The sequence below is a fragment of the Cajanus cajan genome, chromosome 7, assembly GCF_000230855.2.
Source record: "Cajanus cajan strain Asha chromosome 7, NIPB_CcT2T_4, whole genome shotgun sequence".
NCBI lineage: Eukaryota > Viridiplantae > Streptophyta > Magnoliopsida > Fabales > Fabaceae > Cajanus > Cajanus cajan.
The window spans coordinates 35910680-35930137 of record NC_138523.1 but is presented as its reverse complement, the minus strand read 5'-3'; the positions used below and the strand labels follow the sequence as shown (position 1 = coordinate 35930137).

The window sequence follows — 19458 nt, the reverse complement described above, 5'->3', positions numbered from 1 at the left end:
CAGCAGACAATTAGAAATCTAGAATGACTAGTTCATCTCTATATGTAAGAACTATCAAAATGAGTTTCTATCCGACAAATTTTTTTATATATATATACACAATAAGGTAATATAACCTCTATTTATATGTTTATAGAACATCTTTTTATTCATGTATCTATACAAAATATTTATAATCGAAAATAATGGTTTGTGAATGCATATCTAAAATAAAAATATGATTTTATCATATATAAATAAGCTCTAATCTAAGTTGATTCTATTGTATAGTCTCAAATGTTATGCCACGTAAACATAGGATGGAAACATAACATGAGAGAAGAAGAAGATCCCATCCCACTGCACTTGGGAAAAGTGTGTGAGTGCGATCGTTGTGTCCTACCCAATACGCCAATACCCATCATCATCTTCTTCGGCAGAAGCAAAAACCTCCTTAACTCATTACTACGTGTAACCTCTCATGTGTCACAACATGACTAGGAGTAGGGGCCATGCTCAAAGTCACAACCACTCTCTCACACAACCCACTCTCTCAAACTAACAAGGAAATTATTCCATGGATTCCAAGGCCTCCAAATTCCACGCGCTCAGCGGCTCCCTCGCTCGGCGCGTGTTCTTCCGCGCAATATTCCTGGCCTCCGCCGTTTCCCTCGTTTCCCTGCTCCGCTTCCTCCCCACCGTTGATTTCGAATCTCTGGCTCCCAAGACCTACGTTGACTGCATCAACGACTCAGATTCTCTCTCCCAAAACGCCACTTTGACCGCCGGTTCCTACTTGTTCCAGAGCCGCATCCTCAACACCTTCTGGGGCTCCTTCGACTCCATGAACTGCAGAAACGACACCGGTTTAGCTTCCGCCGTCATCGCCGCCTTGATGGGTAAACGACTCTTGGACGGCGCCGCCAACTCTCTCTGCGTCGGAGAAGCCTCACCCACCATTGTCTCCGCAATGCAACGCTTGGGATTCTCACGTGTCGTTGGCCTCCACAAGCACCCCTTTTTCTCCCTCAACAATAAGAACATCGCCTGCAAGTTTGACTACAAAGCCTCTTCCTTTGACTTCGTGTTCTCCATGGATGTCGACAAGGTTTCTGTCCCTGCGTTGCTTGTGCTCGAAGTTGAGCGCATCCTTAAGCCTAGTGGAATCGGGGCCTTGCTTGTGGGTTCCAATTCATCCTCCGTGTCTTCGTTTTTAAGATCTTCTAGTGTGGTGCATGTTGGTTATGTCAGCGAGCTTAAGCTCGTGGTTTTCAAGAAAATGTCCTTTTTTTATAACCATTTTCTTCCCGAAGATTGTGCTACTGCTAAGGTTGCATTCACCAAGCCGTTGGTGGAGATGATGGAGCCTCTGGTGGAGGACAGAGATAGACAAGATGGAAAGTATGAGAAAAGTGTCTCTTATTTGCCTACGTTTGTGGACGTTTCTAGGAGGAAGAGGTTGGTGTATATTGATATTGGGGTGAGTGGGTTGGTGAATGCAAATGTGACTGATTGGTTCCCACCCTCTTATCCCATTGATCTTAAAGCTTTCAGTGTGTTTTTTGTTCACTACGATGCTTCTCTGTTGTTGTCCCATGTGAAACGACCGCGTGTTACTTTTGTGTATCATCCGGGGTTGGCTGGGAATGTTGCAGCAAAGAGTGGTGTGGATGGAGATGTGGATTCGTTTTTGGGAGAGGAGGAGTTTAATTTCCTTGTGTGGTTCAAGGAAACTGTGCAGTATGCGGATTTTGTGGTTCTCAAGATGAATGCAGGGGAAGTTGAAATGAAGTTCCTGGTGGATATATTTGAGAGTGGAGCAATATGCTCTGTTGATGAGTTGTTTCTTAGCTGCTCAGAGAGTGGTGAAAGTGAAACTATGAGCAGTAGAAGAAGGGAAAGCTGCATGGATATTTACAAGGGTCTCAGAAGCAATGGTGTTTATGTTCATCAATGGTGGGATGCCAAATTGCATCAAGGGTCTCAAGTGTCATATGTACAGTGATTGTGTGAGACAAATTGTATCTGTTTTGTGTGTTTCATTTCATGTATTGGATTACAGAACAACTATCTAGCGGTGGTGTTTTTGACTTTTTGTTGTCTTTCAAGGAAGTAGCGAGGTAATGCTAAGGATATGACTATGAACATCCAAATGCTTTATAAATAAGCTCCCTTAGTCATTCTCCTCTGCAAATAAAATCACTGTGTGCTGCTTGGTTTTTCTTTTTAATAATCTTCTAGGGACAAGTTAAAATTGTTTGGAATTGAACAATGACTTCGAATTTCAGATGAAGAAACCAATTTCATTATTGGAACTTGAATCGTTGTCATACTTGATCCATCAGAAGTTGTAAACATTCTCGTAATTTAATTCTGTGTCTAGCTGATCGGAATGTAACAAAGTAGTATTAAGGGTTTGTTTTAACGAAAATGACGTATCCTCCGAAAGCATTATTTTGAAATACATTTTTCGACACAGTGTATTAATTAACAATTTAAATATAATAAAAATCATATTATGCATTCGGGGGATATTTCGATTGTAATTTTGGGAAGATTTAGCAACATTCTTGTTTTAATAAACTTTTCCAGCCAAATGAAATGTAACAAAAATATAAAAGAAAAAAATAAATTTTTCTATACATTAAAATTAGTTTGTACAAAAGAGAAGATTTTGTAGAAATTATCTTGTATTACTTTCTTTAAAATGTTATTGTAACTCTGTTTAAATGAGTTTTAACCGAAACTCTGTTTTAGACGTATTTTTAGATAGATTTATCTAAACATACTCTAAATTCTCTTCAAGATTTGCTATTAAAAAAAATTAATGTCTTAAAACCGTTGTAGATAGAATTATTTTTATATATTTAACAAATAAGATCAGTAACAAAAGGTTGCAGGAACAAATAAATTAACCATCTAACATGTGATGTGCATATGCTTATTGTCGGGTCGTACATCGGAGAGTAATTTTCTTTGAAGATCCGTAGATCCTCTGCGAGCTTTGAAGATCAATTATTGGGGTTCAGGACAAAGAACAACGCACGGGAAGTAATTTAAAGATTGCTTAACCAATTGTTAACGGAACATATGCAAACTTACTCTCCTAAATCCTTTTTAGAGACCTTAAAAAATTGGTGTACAGACGTATTATCCAATATTTGCATAAAAGTATGAGGTGGATGGTGAGTTTGTAAAAATCAAAGCTATTCAGTAATCATTTAATTCCTAACTAAAGTACTGACAAAAAAGAAAGGCTCAACCTTTGATCGAAATTAGAAAACTCCCACCAGAAAACAAGAAGCTGATTGAGAAAGTTGAATAAACTTTCCAATATTGTGCCAACCTGAAAACAAGGCTAGATAAATGAGCAAGGCAACCTAAACCTATATTTCCTCGTCCTCGTGGAAACTGGAATGAACCACCACCCTTCATCTATTGGCCCAATGGTCCATGAACAAAAGCCGTATTCAAAATACAGCAACTCAACTACTTGATCTTATCAAATCATACATGTTGATTCCGTAGAACGTTTTTTCTTTTTGGGATATGCAAGAAAGATCAAATTAACATTAATTGATAAATGCATTTAGTATCATTCTGTGCAGATAAGTTTTTTCAAAAATACATCTAATAAAATAATATCAATTTTTTCATAAACTAATATCAAAATTAACTTGCGTACAAACTAATCTATAAAAAAAAATTCTATTAACTTCTCTAAAATCTTATTTTTAACTTATAGATAAACTAATTTTAGCTTTTGAAAAAAATTTATTACGATTTTTCTTCTAATTTTTTCTTCTAAAAAAGCTTCTAAAAGAATTTATCCAAATAGGTCCTTAGTCAAGTTGCTGAGTTGAGAACTACAACAAATTTTCTGCAATCGATCTAAAGCTAGATGAAGTTGCGTGCACTATAGACAAAAATATAAAAGATGTAATCCGAAGAGAAGGTGAAAAACACATCCAATTATGTTCAGAAGGGAAAGCCACTTAGAAATTAGAAGTAAAAACCAAACAAGCATGGCGGAGGCATTGGCTTACACAATAATACAAGTCAGGTGCAATGCCAGCCTGTTGTACATGTCAAACATAATGTCATACACAAATTCGAATTTCTATTTTTTGGGATTATTAGGAAAACCTGAGCAAGTAAGTGAAAAATATTAACTATAACAGTTGGACTGTACAGGAAGCTTGTGTCACTAACATTGTATCTTCACTCCTCGGGCTGAGGCTCAGGCTCTGGCTCAGGCCCAACTTTGATCTCCAAAAGCCTCTCCACTGGTTGTCTGCAGATTGGACATCTATTTGTCTGGAACCTCAAAACCTTTGCACATCCACTACACATACACTACAAAACGGAACGGAATCCAGCAAAAGCATATCAACAGTAAGTTGACCAAAAATAATAATCAGTTTGCCAAGACTGATAACTGGTTAGAACCTGATTGAGTACAAATTATAAATACTTTTGAGAGCTTTTCTATGGGAGAAAAAAGAAAACTTTATTTTCATTAAAGAAGCTTTCAAAAGTCCTTTTAAGCTTGTCTCCAAAGAATTTCTTAACAACAAAGTAAGTTATGCACTAGAGAGGAAATAATCACGTAAGTTTTAGAAGCATTTCATGAAGCTGACAAAAATAAGTGATTGTTCCTCCAATTAGGTTGAACCAAACACATGAAATAGAAAGTAATGACAACACAAAATTCTGATTGTTGATGAAATACTGATTTAGCACATTATGGTAAATTAATACTCAGTATCGATGACTACCATCAGAGCATCATTCAGTCAACCAATAAAAAATAAAATAATTTAAGAAAAATGGAAAACAGGAAATACCATGTGGCGACATGGAAGGACAGTTGTGTCTCGAGGCTCTGACAAGCAAATAACGCACTCTTTTCCAGGGTCATTCCCATCCAAGTCACTTTCCACAGAATTTCCAATACCATATATCTCCTGTAGTTCATACCTCATTCCATTTACCCATAAGATCTGCTTAACAACCTTCACCTGGAATTCTCCTTTCTCCTTCTCGAACACTGCTTGAGTTATCTGAGAGTTTGTGTTGTTGCCAGATGTTGGAGTTTCATTTGATCCATCATGATCACCAGAGGATGCATCAGCTTTAATGGCAACAGGATAGACATCCATGTCCCCCGCTTTCAATAACTCAGACTCCTCAAGTATTGAAAAATCAATACCAGTTCCAGCTGGCTGTTTAAACTTCTGGCCAAGACCTTGCTGGAAATTTACAGTCACGGGTGGAAGAACATTTTCCTTCATTGGGATTAGGGTGCAACCTTCCCCTTCTTTTGCAAAGAAAAATATGGTGATGCTGTTGTGGAGATAAAAGGAAATAAAAACCTTTAGATGAAACAAATAAAAGAACTATCTTACAATACACTATAGCCATACTCAGTCTTTATCACGAAATTATGACAACTCAGCTCGCACACAATATTGGCAGTTTAACCTTTAACAGCTCCAAGTATTGAATGTATATTCTAACTGGACATGCATTAAGTCAACCAAAGGTAGTTGAAGGTGAAAGGCACCCTTTTAAGGTGCTAGTGTAGTGGGTATTATTGCCTTGAGGCAAGAAACATCAAAAGGCACATGTCTGACACAATGACTAAAGATAGGCATTAATATTGGAAAGAAAATAGTAAAAAAAATTTGACAATTTATAATGCCTTGCCACAGTGCCTTCGGTGCACCTTGACTACACTGAGTCAACCACAACTCGTGTAGTGGCACTGCTTACAAAATGATCCTTAATATAGGAAGGCAATAAGTACTTATAATACTCAGTAATTTATTGCCTTCAAATGTGCTCAAAATGTCATTTTGTTATGCAGCTTTGGCAAAATTGAAATTGCTCAAGTATAGCATGCATTGAACCAACCATTCAGATCCTTGGTAGTGAAAAAGCAGGAATTGTATCCATGTATCTTGCTATAGAAATCATTTTATTTTTTTAATTGCTACTAAATTGACCATGATGCTGGCAGAAATATCACCATATTCCAATTGAAACTTGTAACTATTCTATATCCCAAAATTGCAACTAAAAATGATATTAAGAGCATATAAGGTTGGTTACCTCTAAATTCAGAGTAGATAATATAGATTAATTCTACTTAAAAGATGTTGACTTTTGCTTTCCTAAACAAGAGGGTCAAGTGGCAAAGGAGAATAACTAGTGATGATGCAGAAAATTACTTTGGATAATATATGTGGACATGGGAGGTTCTTCAAAATTAAATGTCATATTGCTAGTAATTTAACCAACCCCCACAATCACACGATAAAATAAATAAATAACTAAATAAACAGAAGGGACCACAATATCCAACAATTTAATTGAAATAGCAACCTCAAAAAACCTCAAACAGCCTCCTTCCATTCCTAGTTAAACAGCTACTGCAAATAAAACTACAACTGACACAGAAAAGTCACTCCAAGAATGGTGATTTGGCAGTAAGAACAGCTATTAGCACAAGTATATCAGGAAACAAAATGATCTTTAAGCCATTCTTCAGGCACAAATAACATCAGCTTCCAAACTGACTAATGTGTGCAGAACTAACTACCTCACATGCCATTAATGTATACTGAGCAACTTCACTTTTGATTGCTAAAAGGTAACACCCCATGCAAAACGGAATAAGTGGTCTCTTCACCTCCCTAAAAAACGAATAGGATAAAAAGGAAATCTTGAAAAACTCAATAAGACATTCCCAAATAGATGCAAACTTGGGGTCATACATTCATACTGTCTAGTGTTTCATCGGACCAAAATCCAGAATATATCAAACGGGGAAAAAAATGAACAATTGTTTATAAGCAATGTTGATTATCAATGACAAATGAAGATAATTTGCCATGCTGGCAATCTTTAGCAGCATTCGATTATGCTTTCCAATCAGGCTCCCCAGATTGTCAAAGGAAATTGAACCCTAGCAAGAAATAGATGTGCTTATTCAGTAAATCACAAAACGCACACAGAACAAAAACTATAGCTACTCTGCCACCGGTAAGCCAATGAACTATCTAAACTCTAAAGCATCAACTTACTGCACATATACACCTGTTTCTACGTATACTTCTCATTTGCAGAATATTCCTTATTTGTAGTTTTGCACACCCCCGTAATTTATGCACCTCCTTAACACCTTGCTAAGCTAGCTAGAGTAGAATGAAAATGTTATGCCCCTTTACTTATGAGAATCTAAATAAGCAAATTGAGCAAAGCAAGTAAATCCTGCATGCACTCACCATAATTAGCACTCACACGACACAATCAATCAACAACCACAAGACATAATTTTCTTATTACATCATCATTAATTAAACAAAGGAAAACAAACAACGTTACCTCCCCGAAACGGTGGCATCAAACGTAAACGACACGAGGAAACGGCCAGGATTCTCTTCATCAGGCTCAATCCTAAGCGTCTCCTTCTTAATGTTGACATCGTTCTTTATGGTAACCGCCTTCTGGTGTTCCACGTAGGGCGCCGGTGCCGGTGCCGGCGCCGGCGGGTACCGCCCCCAAATCGGCTCCACCGCCTGACGGTGGTGGTGGTCGTACGGTGCCGGCAACGGCGCTGGCATGGTTGTCGGCGGCGGATAGTAGCCGGGGTAGTTGTGATACGGTGTGGCGGCGGGAGGATAGACGAATCTGTTCGCCGTGACCTCCGGCGGCGGAATCACCGGCTGAGGCGGAGGCGGCGGGTGAATCCGCCTCCCGCTTCCGCCGCCGCCGCCGTGTCTCCGACGGCTGTTGGAGCCGCTGCTTCCAATGTTACCCATAGAAAAGTGGAGAAACGAAAATTACGAATGTAACCCAGAAAAGGTGGCGTAGTAATTCTCGTATTATTTTTTGTGGGGTGTCGATATTTTTGGGAAAAATCGAAACTTGGAAGCTTTAGGAAGAAGAAAAGTGGGGTTGTGCAGAAGGGGTTGAAAGAGTGTTATGAGATAGTGACAGAGAAAACCGGGGTGAATGAATGGGCAAAAACTATAAATAATAAATTAAAAAAAAAAAAAGGGAAGATAGAATATAATAATGGAGAATATATGAAAATGAAGAGAAGAGGGTTTATTAAGAAGAAGGGGGTGATGGAGGGTATAATGGGATTGCGTAAAGGTGCACCAGAGGCAGAGAGAGGAAGAGCATTGATGAGGGATGGGATGTGAAGGTTACTTTAATTTTTTTTCTGCTTTAGTTTGATTTGTCATTTTTCTTGTATGTAATGGAAGGGTGTATGGTGTAGGAGTTTTGAGAATTTTTTTTTTTATAGATGTGGGAATTCATTATTTTACCTTTAACAGAAATCATGTTCCAGATACCAGAATCGCACTGCCATTTTTGACACGCTGCTCATTTTAGGCCTAATTAAATCATCATAGGCAAGGTTTTCCCAAATTTCGAGTTTCCATGGGACCACATCAACACCCAAATAACTATTCTCGATTAAAATACTTAGTTATTTAACTTTCTTTCGAATTAAGAAAGAAAATTAAATATATTTAATTTTCAGAGTTTCGTATAAAATATATATTATTTTATTGAAATAACCTTAATTACATTGATTGTAAATAATATTTTTATTTATTATCTTTTCAATTAATAATATTATATAAAATTAAGTTAGTTAAAATTTATTTAACTTAAAAAATTGCTTGTATATAATTTCAGAGTATATGTTTATCAAAAGATTCAATATAATATCTATAAATATGATGATATTTGTTTTTAATATTTAAAAATTGATTTTATTTATAAAAATATCTAATGCAAGTAGTTATTATTATTTTTTTTAAAATAAAAGGATAAAAAATTTACATTATTAATTCAAGTAATATTAAACTCGTGAGTCTAAATAACATGGTTAGAAAGGAAGATCATTCATCGCTTAAATTTTTCGTTATTAGTAAATATCTCATATTAATAATATGATTAAAAATATATTTTATGAAAGATTAAAATTACATCTAATATATTTTATATTAAATTATATTTTTAGCTTTTCTATTTGTTAATCTGTAATTTTAGTCTTTTTAAAATAAAGATATTTAATTTTTTTTATATTTTAAATATAAAATTTTAATTTTACCATCAATTTAATATTAGTTTCATCGTTAAATTTTGACATTTTTTTTTAATGATTTGTCATTATTTAAGTGATGTTATATTAATTGATGTAACATATAAGAATAATAATAATAATAATAACAAAAAATTTATGTTTGTATCTATTTTTTTCGAGTAATTAATATTTATTTAATTAATAAAAAATTTATGTGAGTTTTTTTAATTTTTTTATTTTAAAATATCATGTTACTAAATATTATATTATTTAAGTATTAATAAATATTAAAATTTAACAATTAATAAATATCAATTTAATAGGAAACCAAGATTTTATATTTTTAAAATTAAAGAAATTAAATATCTTTATTTTAAAATAAAGAAAATAAAATTACATATTAATAAAAATAGAGCTTAAATGTATGATTTAACCTATATTTTAAGAAATAAATATGAAATAAAAAATATTCTTCAGAAATTAAAAATAAAAGATTGTTCTATGCAGAGAAACTAAAACATAGTTAATACTATCAATAAATTGAATTTAAGTCTTATATAAAATAAAAAAAGGAATTTTAATGAAATCATTGAAATTGATATTTATTGATGAATTTAATTTTTAATATAAAAGAATATTTGTGTGGATTTCATCTCTAATTTTAATAATTCTTGGTCATTTGGATGTTTAACTTTATCATGCACCTATTAGGTGTAGAATCATTTGAGACTTAGAGGAATTCAGCAGAAAGTGGAAATCAAGTTATGAGAAATGACAAGGAAAACAAGTTTCAATGGTGTAGAATCATTTGCTATCCCTCCCCTCCAATCAACGAACCTAATGCTGCTAACTTTCGGACAATATTACGTAACAAAGACATAATAATAACAGAACACAATACATGTTCCATTTCGTGTTTGCTATACCCGTTTTTATTATGATACTAAAATAAAAGAGCCTAAGAGAATAACTACGTTAACTGTGTCTTTATCTAACTTTCAGATCAACCCGATATAACAAATTAAAAAATTAAATTACTCAACATACGAACGTCTTTGATTAAAATGGATAAATTCCAAATTAAACTTGTTTGATTAAAATATTATGAATAAATTCATTATAGTTTCGACTTTGGAATATAACACCAAACTTCTTTATATTCATTTCATCATGATGCAGATAGCTCTCCACTTTTGTTTCCCCATAACACGTACATCACGCACACATGTCTGCACAAGTCAAAAATATTATTATAAATAAGGGCATAGCGTAACGTTCAAATTTTGATGCAACATTTTTGTAAATTTACAAACCTCAATGAACGTCTCATAAGCTGTTTTTATTTAAATAATCTCTGAACTTATTCCAGTATCACTTTCCGAATATGATTTCTAACTACTATATACGTACTTATATATTTGAGTAACATACAAAATTGTAGTAATTTTAATTACCACCACAAATAATGATAGTCCTGATTAAACAGAAAACATTGCTGTGTTTAAGCATTTTAATTATATTTAGTTAAAATTAGTGGTAAAAGATATTGTAAATCAGATAGTGGTGTCCTTTATTGGGTGCTTTTTGTTTGTTTATTAAGAAATATGAAATAGTGGATTAGGGGCAGTGCCGTACACGTGTACTCCACTACAAACATAAATCTGTTATAAGAGACAACCAGCTGCGCTCTGTAGCTAAGCAGAAAATCATTGCAAGTTTTTTTTTAAAACAAAAATTTATCGCAAGTGCCTTATCCTTTGCTACTTGCCTACTTCAACTCACTAAATGGGTCGGGTCTCGTCCACTTGTGAACTTTTTTTTCTTTTTCTTTTTTTTAAGTTAAGTGAATCTCACTCAATTCAAATTAAGTGAGTCAATAATGCAGAGGAGTGAATCATGTGTGTGTTATATTGTGTATAATATTTTTAATTTTATTTTATAATTTATTATAGGTCAAGTTGGTTCTGATTCATTGGATAACAAACCTTTTACCCTATTACTCAATTTAATTATAATTGGTTAACAAAAAAATTACAAATTTAACCTGATGATGTAACATCCTATTACATCAAACACAACCTCTTATTAACTATTCACTTATTTGTTATAAAAATAAGGGTAAATTTTTCAAGTTTATTAATATTTATCATAAAATATAAAGAATCATAATCTTCTTAGATATAAATATGATTTTTAATTAAAAAAATATATAATGTAAAAATACGTATTAGCTATTCCCACTCATACATCATAAAACCTAATTAGAGCATTACAAAAATCATATCTTACCCCAAACATAAGTATAAGTGTAAATAGTCTTTATGCATCATATCTTCTTGATGGTCTTCACAATATTCTCCATACTCATACTATTAGATCAATTCAATCACTATGTTTGGTCATTATCTTCACATATATTCATCAAGTGCATGCACGAAAGAGAAACAAAGGAAAAAGGATTTAATAATCTCAAGTTATATATATCGAGGGTAACGATATTTGTTGTTTAAAAATGGTTTTGAAATATCATATATGTGCAACAATATTTACCCTAAGACACACAAGAATTTATGGAGAAAACTATAATTAGTTCTAGTTACACTTACTAGACATTGACTCCATTAAATATGAAGGTAAGAACAATTACCATCAAACACATGAATCTATAGGTGGGAACTATAATTTTTTTTAGTCGTACTTACTTGACACCGAGAAATTATGGATCCACACTACCTCATTTTGGAAGTTATCGAAAGTACATACATCTTGACCCATAAATGTTACGATTTCATACATCGAATGAATCTCAATATATCAATGGGACACTTCCTTGTCCAAATTTGACGTATACTTTCTCACCAATCTTGGAATGCTAGAGCAATTGTCGGGGTTGTCAAGTTGGTTAACTAGAGATTCTAGTACAAGGTGCTTCCTTGACCTTAGTTTTCTTAGCCACCCGACACCTTACCCCCAAGGTATTCCCACTAGTGTGAGACCCCTTGCCTTCATCTCTCAACTTTACCAAGTTGTAACTTCAAGTGCAAGGTACCATGTTGTTACATGTCTCTCATATCATTATATTCCTTATGATATATTCGCAAACATCCCTTTCTAAAGAATTTCCTTGCCTTTGTCACTTTGAGCACCAGTCTTGAACAACATACCCTTACTCTTGGGGATTTCTCACATGATAGTATAGGGTATAGATACATCAGTATAAATCAACAATCATGAATTCAATTATTATAGTAAAATTTAAGATTAGATAAATTAGTGGAAAGTAAATATTAAAACTATAATTATCGATATTTTTATTGAGTTTGAAAGGATATATAACAATATATTTATTTATAAAAGAAACAATAACTATATAAAATATTAATTTATTTAATAATATACAATATTATCTTAGGAAAATAATAAACTAGATGTCAAATTGTAACATCCCAATTTTTAGAATACATGTTTTTCTTTTATTTCCAAATTTTATACTAGAAAATCTAAATGGAATCTCAAAATTCTAATACATACTGTTGGAATCTAAAATTTGAGTTCTACTTAATCGTGATTTTTAATAATGATTTTGAGTCAAAGCTCGAACAATTATAAAAATGATAATTTTACCCCTATTTCTATGTATGATAAGACATAACATGAGAAAAAAGGTTTAAAAGACAATAAATGTTCTTCTAAACTTATAATCATGTCATATATATTAAAATGCAATTTTTTTAGTTTTTTTTCTTCTGAATTTCTAGAAACTTCTAAGAAAAATGACCAAAATATATTTACTTGTCTATTAAGGCTAATCAATATCAATTTTGTCTTCAAACCTTCTAAAAACCAATGTCATTTAATTTTTAGATAAAATATACAAAAAATAAAATTTTCATAAAAATTTTAGTACTTATTAAGCTAAAATGGAATTAATATGAATTTTTAACTCTAAAATATTAAAATAATCAATGGAAATTCGAAAATTATTATAAAAATGAATTTTAAATCATAAAACTTAATTTTTATGTCTAAATAACTATTCCACAAAATTCTAAACAAAATTGAAATTTATTGATATTAAAAAAAAAAAACTATGTACAAAAACAATCATTTATCACTCCAAGAGAAGTCCTTGTACTTATTAAGCTAAAATGAAATTAATATGAATTTTTAACTCTAAAATATTAAAATAATCAATGGAAATTTGAAAATTATTATAAAAATGAATTTTAAATCATAAAACTTAATTTTTATGTCTAAATAACTATTCCACAAAATTTTAATAAAAATTGAAATTGATTGATATTAAAACAAAAGAATTGTGTACAAAAACATTCATTTATCACTCTAAGAGAAGTCTTTGTACAAAGAGATTAAGAAGAAGAGAAAAATTACCTTTTTACCTTTTGCTTGCTTCCCTCTCCTTGTTCTTTTCATTCTTATCATGTACCAATTAATTTTAGTTAAAAACCAATTATGACAGAAGCAAACACCCAATCTCTTTTTTTTTTTTTTTTGTATAAATACCCAACCAACCCCCTCCTTCCATTCTTCACACGCAAACCCACATCTACTTATTCTCTTGACCTTATGAGAGTCTTTCTTCCTCCTCTCAATTTTTTTCTTTCTCCTCTAAAACCAAAATACACACAAAATATCATCACCCACATTCCTTTTTTCATCAAACAACCTTCATCATCTTCTTCCTTCTTCCACCACCATATATGAGCTTCAAACCTTCTCCTTCCTCTTACCCATCACCTTCACTCACCCAAGGTATGGAGAGTGAGGATTGATCTTTTTATCCTCTTATTTTACTTTATTTTCATTTATATATATATATATATATATATATATTGTTAAAACTGATTATTTGTTCTACATGAATCAATTGTTGTTCTGAATTTTGTTGGAAAACTTCTTAATGTTATTTTGCTTTAAATTTTATTGGGAATACTCTAAATTAAGGGAAAACTCTGCCAAATTTTTTTTCATAATTTGTAAGGTTAGTTTCATATTTCTTAAAAACTAAGAAGTTTTACCTAGAAATCTACCAACCCTAATCCGGATTGAACACGAATGAATCAAAATTCTGTAACTCTCGTTCTACAAATCCAAATGATACAAAAATAGTCTTGTTAGAAATTAGACTTAAAAAGGCTTCAATTTAGGCTTGGGAATCACTCAAAAAGGGTTTAAAACGAAAGTGATAATGGCTTCATAATATTTCATTTGAGTTCTAGAAATATAGAATGAACTCCTTAGGTTATATGCATTTACTATATTAACTATTTAGTATAGTTTCAAATAAGACTAGTTTCAGATCATTTGAATTAGTAAAACAAAAGTTTTGAGTTTTTTATTGAGTTATGTTCAACAAAGTTATGGACTAGGGAATATTTGGGTAAAAGTTGTTCTTGAAAAATATAAAATAACCTTTAAAAATTATGGAAAAATCTTGGTAGAGTCTCCCCTTAATTTAGGATATTTCCCCGAAATATTTAACAAAATAACATCTAAATTGGTTCTCATAATTTTCATAATACAACAAAATACAAGAATTCATACTGAAACAAAAATAGCAGCAACAATAATAATACAATATATGGATATTAGTAGAAAAAAAATGAGTACACAAGAGATCAATCCTCACTCCTTCCTTAACTTGGGTGAGTGGAAAAAAGTAGCAAAGTGATGGAGAAACTTTTTGGTATCTTGAAATGAAACTTTGGAAGTAGGAGATGATTAGTAGTAAGGTGAAGGATATTGGAAGGTTATCATAGTGTTTTTTAGGAGTGTAAAAGAAAGAGATAAGGGAGAATTTGAGGAAGAGGGGGAGAGAGGTTCTTTGTAACTTTTGTGTGTGAAGAATAGAGGGAGGTTGGTTGGGTATTTATAGGCATTAGGATAAAATAGCCTTTAAGGTGTGTGATGTCATATTTATTTAATTTGCATTTAAATTAATGTTTAAGATAAAGAAGAACTTGTGCTGCAAGGAGGGGTAGAAAAGTAATTTCCCTACCTTTTTCTTGTTATCTTTGTACTGGTATTGATCAAGAATTTTTTATGTACACAATTTATTATTTTTATATCAATTGATTTCAATTTTTATTAAAACTTTGTCGAATAGTTATTTACATATAAAAATCAAGTTTTATGGTTTTAAATTATTTTTATAATAATTTTTTAATTTCTACTAATTATTTTTAAATTTTATAGTTAAAAATTCATATTAATTTCATTTTAACTAAATAAATACCAAAAAAAAATTTATGAAAAATATGATTTTGTGTATTTCATCTAAAAATGCATTGAGATTGGTACTTTTACAAGGTTTGAAGGCTAAACTAATACTAGTTAGCATTAATAGATAAGTAAAGGTATTTGATCATTTTTCCAAAAGTTTCTAAAAATTTAGGAAAAATTCACATATATATATATATATATATATATATATATATATATATATATATATGTGTGTGTGTGTGTGTGTGTGAAATGATTATAATTATGTTCTTCTTGGCTTATAATCATTTCAGGTGTTACATGACTTTTTTAAGTGTTCAATAGAAACTTATTATATAATTTTGGATCACCAAGTATTTATGACCTCAACAAGCTTTTATATAATACATATTAAAAAATTTACATTTATAATAAATAATAACTAAAATTTGATTATATCATATGGAAAATAATAAAGACCATAATGGTCTCAAAACACCTAATAATATCTTACACACATAACATTAAATATTTATCATCTATGTATGACATTTATTTTTCTTATTATCATATAAAAATACCACTCATGTATATATAATATAAAATTTTGAAAAATTTTGGGGAGTCGTGGCTTTCCCTTATAACCATGAATATAACGATATACCATGGTCCCTATACTAGATAGTATAACTACTCGTAACAACACAACTCCCAACTTAGAGTTATATACTTACAAATACAAGAATAAGTACTATATCGCCTGCATATTAAGATAAAATAACCACATAAATATGTAAAATGTAAGTACATTGATCCGATAAAAGTAAACTATAAAACCCAAGTTTTCGATCAAACAACTCCTATACATAGCACTACATAGCAATAACAACTAAAAGTCTTCACTCCACCATCCTCCAGATGATCTCCATTACAATGCATCTAAAACTATCCCTACTCTATTCCCATATCACGTATGATTATCCCAATCCAAACCACATAAAAACATGCAAGGGTAAACTAGAGTTTAAGAAAACACAAACACACACACACAACATAAAACATCAACAACACTAATATATTGACACTTCTTCACCGCACTATCAACCTATAGCATCACAACACAATTAACATATATTAACATTAAGCAACTCATTTTACTACTACACAAGATCAACATAGCCACACAACATTAACAACTTAGTTTTCAACACACCAAATATTCCATCACATATCAACATTTCATATGGTCAACATAATCAAAGCAACACATCATATGTACAACATAAAAACTATATGTGTCATCATGTATTTCAATTAGGAGATCTTCTACAATACAGGGTGAGCAATTTAAGTGACTTGATCCTATCAAACCAACAACACAAGGTGATCTTGTTGGCTTGCTAGATCAACAATAAATTGGATATCAATCCACAACACAACAACTTGGTTTATTGGATGTCTTCACTTAAACAAGGAAGTCTAGTACTATTATCAAGGTATAATAGTTAGGTATGGGTCTACCACGACATTAACTGCTTAACTAAGCCTCCCATGGGATTAACCCACCAACTACTCTCCAAATATTATGCCCTTCCGATACTCAATTAGGAACCAAGTTTTCAACTTCGTACTTTACTTGATTAGTCACTTGTAATCAGTAAAGCTTGACTTAACCCATATATTGTGATGGAACCAACTTCTCCATGAGAGTTAGTGGTTGATTCCTTCTCTTCTCCAAGGTTGATATGATGTGAAGGATGATCTCTTCAAGGGTATGGAAGTGGAGGATTTGGTGTTTGGGAAGGTGAAGGGTGACGCACAAAATGAAGGAGAGAAATGGATGGTGTTTGGTGGTGTAGCTCCTTTAGGCTAGCTCACTTCACTTAGGATGATGAAGGCCAACCAAGGAAGACCCAAGCTCACTCTAGGTAGAGAGGAGAGGATAGGGGGCCATGGAGTTCCTAGGGGACTAAGGAAGGAATGAAGAGGCACAAAGGCTCAATCAAATTCATTAATTTCCAAAGTGGCTACAAGGTGGGTTACCTAGAGTACTTATAGGGAAAGAAAGGCATCTAGGGTTTCTTGGAAGCATTTGGCCAAAATTTTGGTGTCCAAATGCACCCTAAATGAACCCTAAATGCATCCCAAATGAAATGGGTCTCATCTCTCCTAAAAGACTAAAGTACCCTTAGGTCAAAAAAAAAGAAAGAAATGGACTTTTGACCTTAAAAATAAGGCTTAAGTCGTAAAATAAATCCTAAGACTAATTTTGCCCCATAATACAAAGGCTAAATAAAAATACAAAATAAAATCCTAATATCTAATGTACCCCAAAATACAAGGGCAAAATGGGAAAAGGAAGCAACAAATTAAGGAGATGGCTAAAATTCCACACACATGATGATCATGGCCTTTGATGTGGTGTGTTCTTCATCTTCCTCTACTCTCCTAGCCATGGACCTTGTGATAGGCCCTATATGATGCTTCAAGGATGGTCCTCCATCATATTGTGGTCGCTTTGTACACGTGTGTTTCGACCTTACCCACACACGGTACTAACTAAGTCGTAGAGGAGATTCAACATAATAATCCACTTTAGGGGTCGACTTTCCAAGAAGGTTTTTTCTTCTTCAATAAATTAGGCTCTTAGAGCACCACAATACAATATTCACACAATGGGATATGCAACTTTTAAAACCTCTCCTCTAGTCTTAGGTTGGTCATCACAACTCAACAATACTATGCCTAAATGGCTAAAACATTCTCAACATATATTGTCTTAACAACACAACAACGTCATGCATATAGCAGTTTCAACACTATTACACAACCATAACTCATCTTAACTTTCAAATAACAACTCACAATGCAATCAATACATATAACATCATCCATACAACTTATTCATCCTCACTTAGTCATTAACCAACTCTATTAACAATTATTCAACAATTCATCAAATTAAATAACATGTTATCATTCTAAAATCAACGCTCAACGTAACACATTTAGTGCCTGACGCCATCGAGGCAGGGAACTTTCTACCTTGCCCATACCTGACGCTACACAACCCACGCTTGATATATTAAGGCAAAGGCCCCTTAGACTTGGTGTCTGGCTTGGAAAAATCCCACGTCCAACCTTATCTCAAGCAAAGAGTTTCTGCCTGACTTGTGCTCAGCGTCACCATACTAGCGTCTGACATCATCTAGACAGAGTCTTGGCTTGGCCGCGTTAGGTACCACTTAACCTTGGGCCCAATGTCACCAAATCAAAGACCTCACACTGCTCTCACACTCAGTGTCATTCAAACCACGCTTGGTGTCATTCCAACTAAGACGAGTCTCTTTTCTCACCCTTGACACCACCTATTCTACGTCCGAAATGATCGAGACAAAGAGCCTCATGTTAGAACGATGCTTAGTTCCTTGAAGGCACCACTCAACGCAATATCATAATTATGCAAGTGTAGAACCTGATTTTAACCCAAAACCTGAAATCCAGCAAAGATCCCACACATGCAACATCAAATAGTAGTTATCTACATTACAACCAACATATATATGCACTTATAATCAACATGTAACCATAAATCATTCAAAACCATCACATTCTTGCTATGAACCTCAAGCCTCAATCTTCACATAAATCTTTTCTATTTTAATCAACTCCACCATAGTATTTTGAAATCCAAGCAATATTTAGCACCCAATCACCAAAAAAATTCAACAATACAGCATAGAAACCACTAATCTAGATTGCCTTACCTCGGGGTAGCTTGGAACCAAGGTAAAATAGGAGAAAACGAGGCTCTTCACACTTCTCAAATTGGATTCAAGATTTCGAATCACAACAAACAACCTAAAATTAACCAAGGAAGAGAAGAAATCTAGAAGAGTAGATTCATGGGAAAAGAAGTCCACAGTCCAAAGTCTATCTCTCTAGAATTTTCTCTCTTTAAGATTTTGGGAACTTAAGTTTTTTAGGCTCTATTCTAAATAAAAACCTTATATACTCTTCTTCTAGGGGTCAAACTAGATCTCTATCCAAAAAAATTTCCAATACTACTGAGATTCCAAAGCGATTCTCAGACCTTAAAGTCTCTTAATACTGAAAACAACTCATTTTAACAGCACAAAAATGACTTAAAA

General features: G+C 32.7%; 2 protein-coding genes across 2 annotated transcripts; one reads left to right on the top strand and one right to left on the bottom strand.

Moving 5' to 3' along the window:
• Positions 1–273: 273 nt before the first annotated feature.
• Positions 274–2208, top strand: LOC109789671 (uncharacterized). Its single transcript, XM_020348695.3, has one exon. It carries the CDS (start codon positions 557–559, stop codon positions 1982–1984), a length of 1428 nt encoding a protein of 475 aa, XP_020204284.1. The 5' UTR covers positions 274–556; the 3' UTR covers positions 1985–2208.
• Positions 2209–3951: 1743 nt separating this feature from the next.
• LOC109811719 (putative E3 ubiquitin-protein ligase LUL2) lies at positions 3952–8257 on the bottom strand. Its single transcript, XM_020375536.3, has 3 exons — positions 7369–8257; positions 4827–5325; positions 3952–4335 (listed from the first exon to the last, which is right to left on the bottom strand). The coding sequence occupies exons 1-3, from the start codon at positions 7803–7805 to the stop codon at positions 4201–4203; spliced, it is 1071 nt and encodes a 356-aa protein (XP_020231125.3). The 5' UTR covers positions 7806–8257; the 3' UTR covers positions 3952–4200.
• Between the last annotated feature and the right edge of the window lie 11201 nt (positions 8258–19458).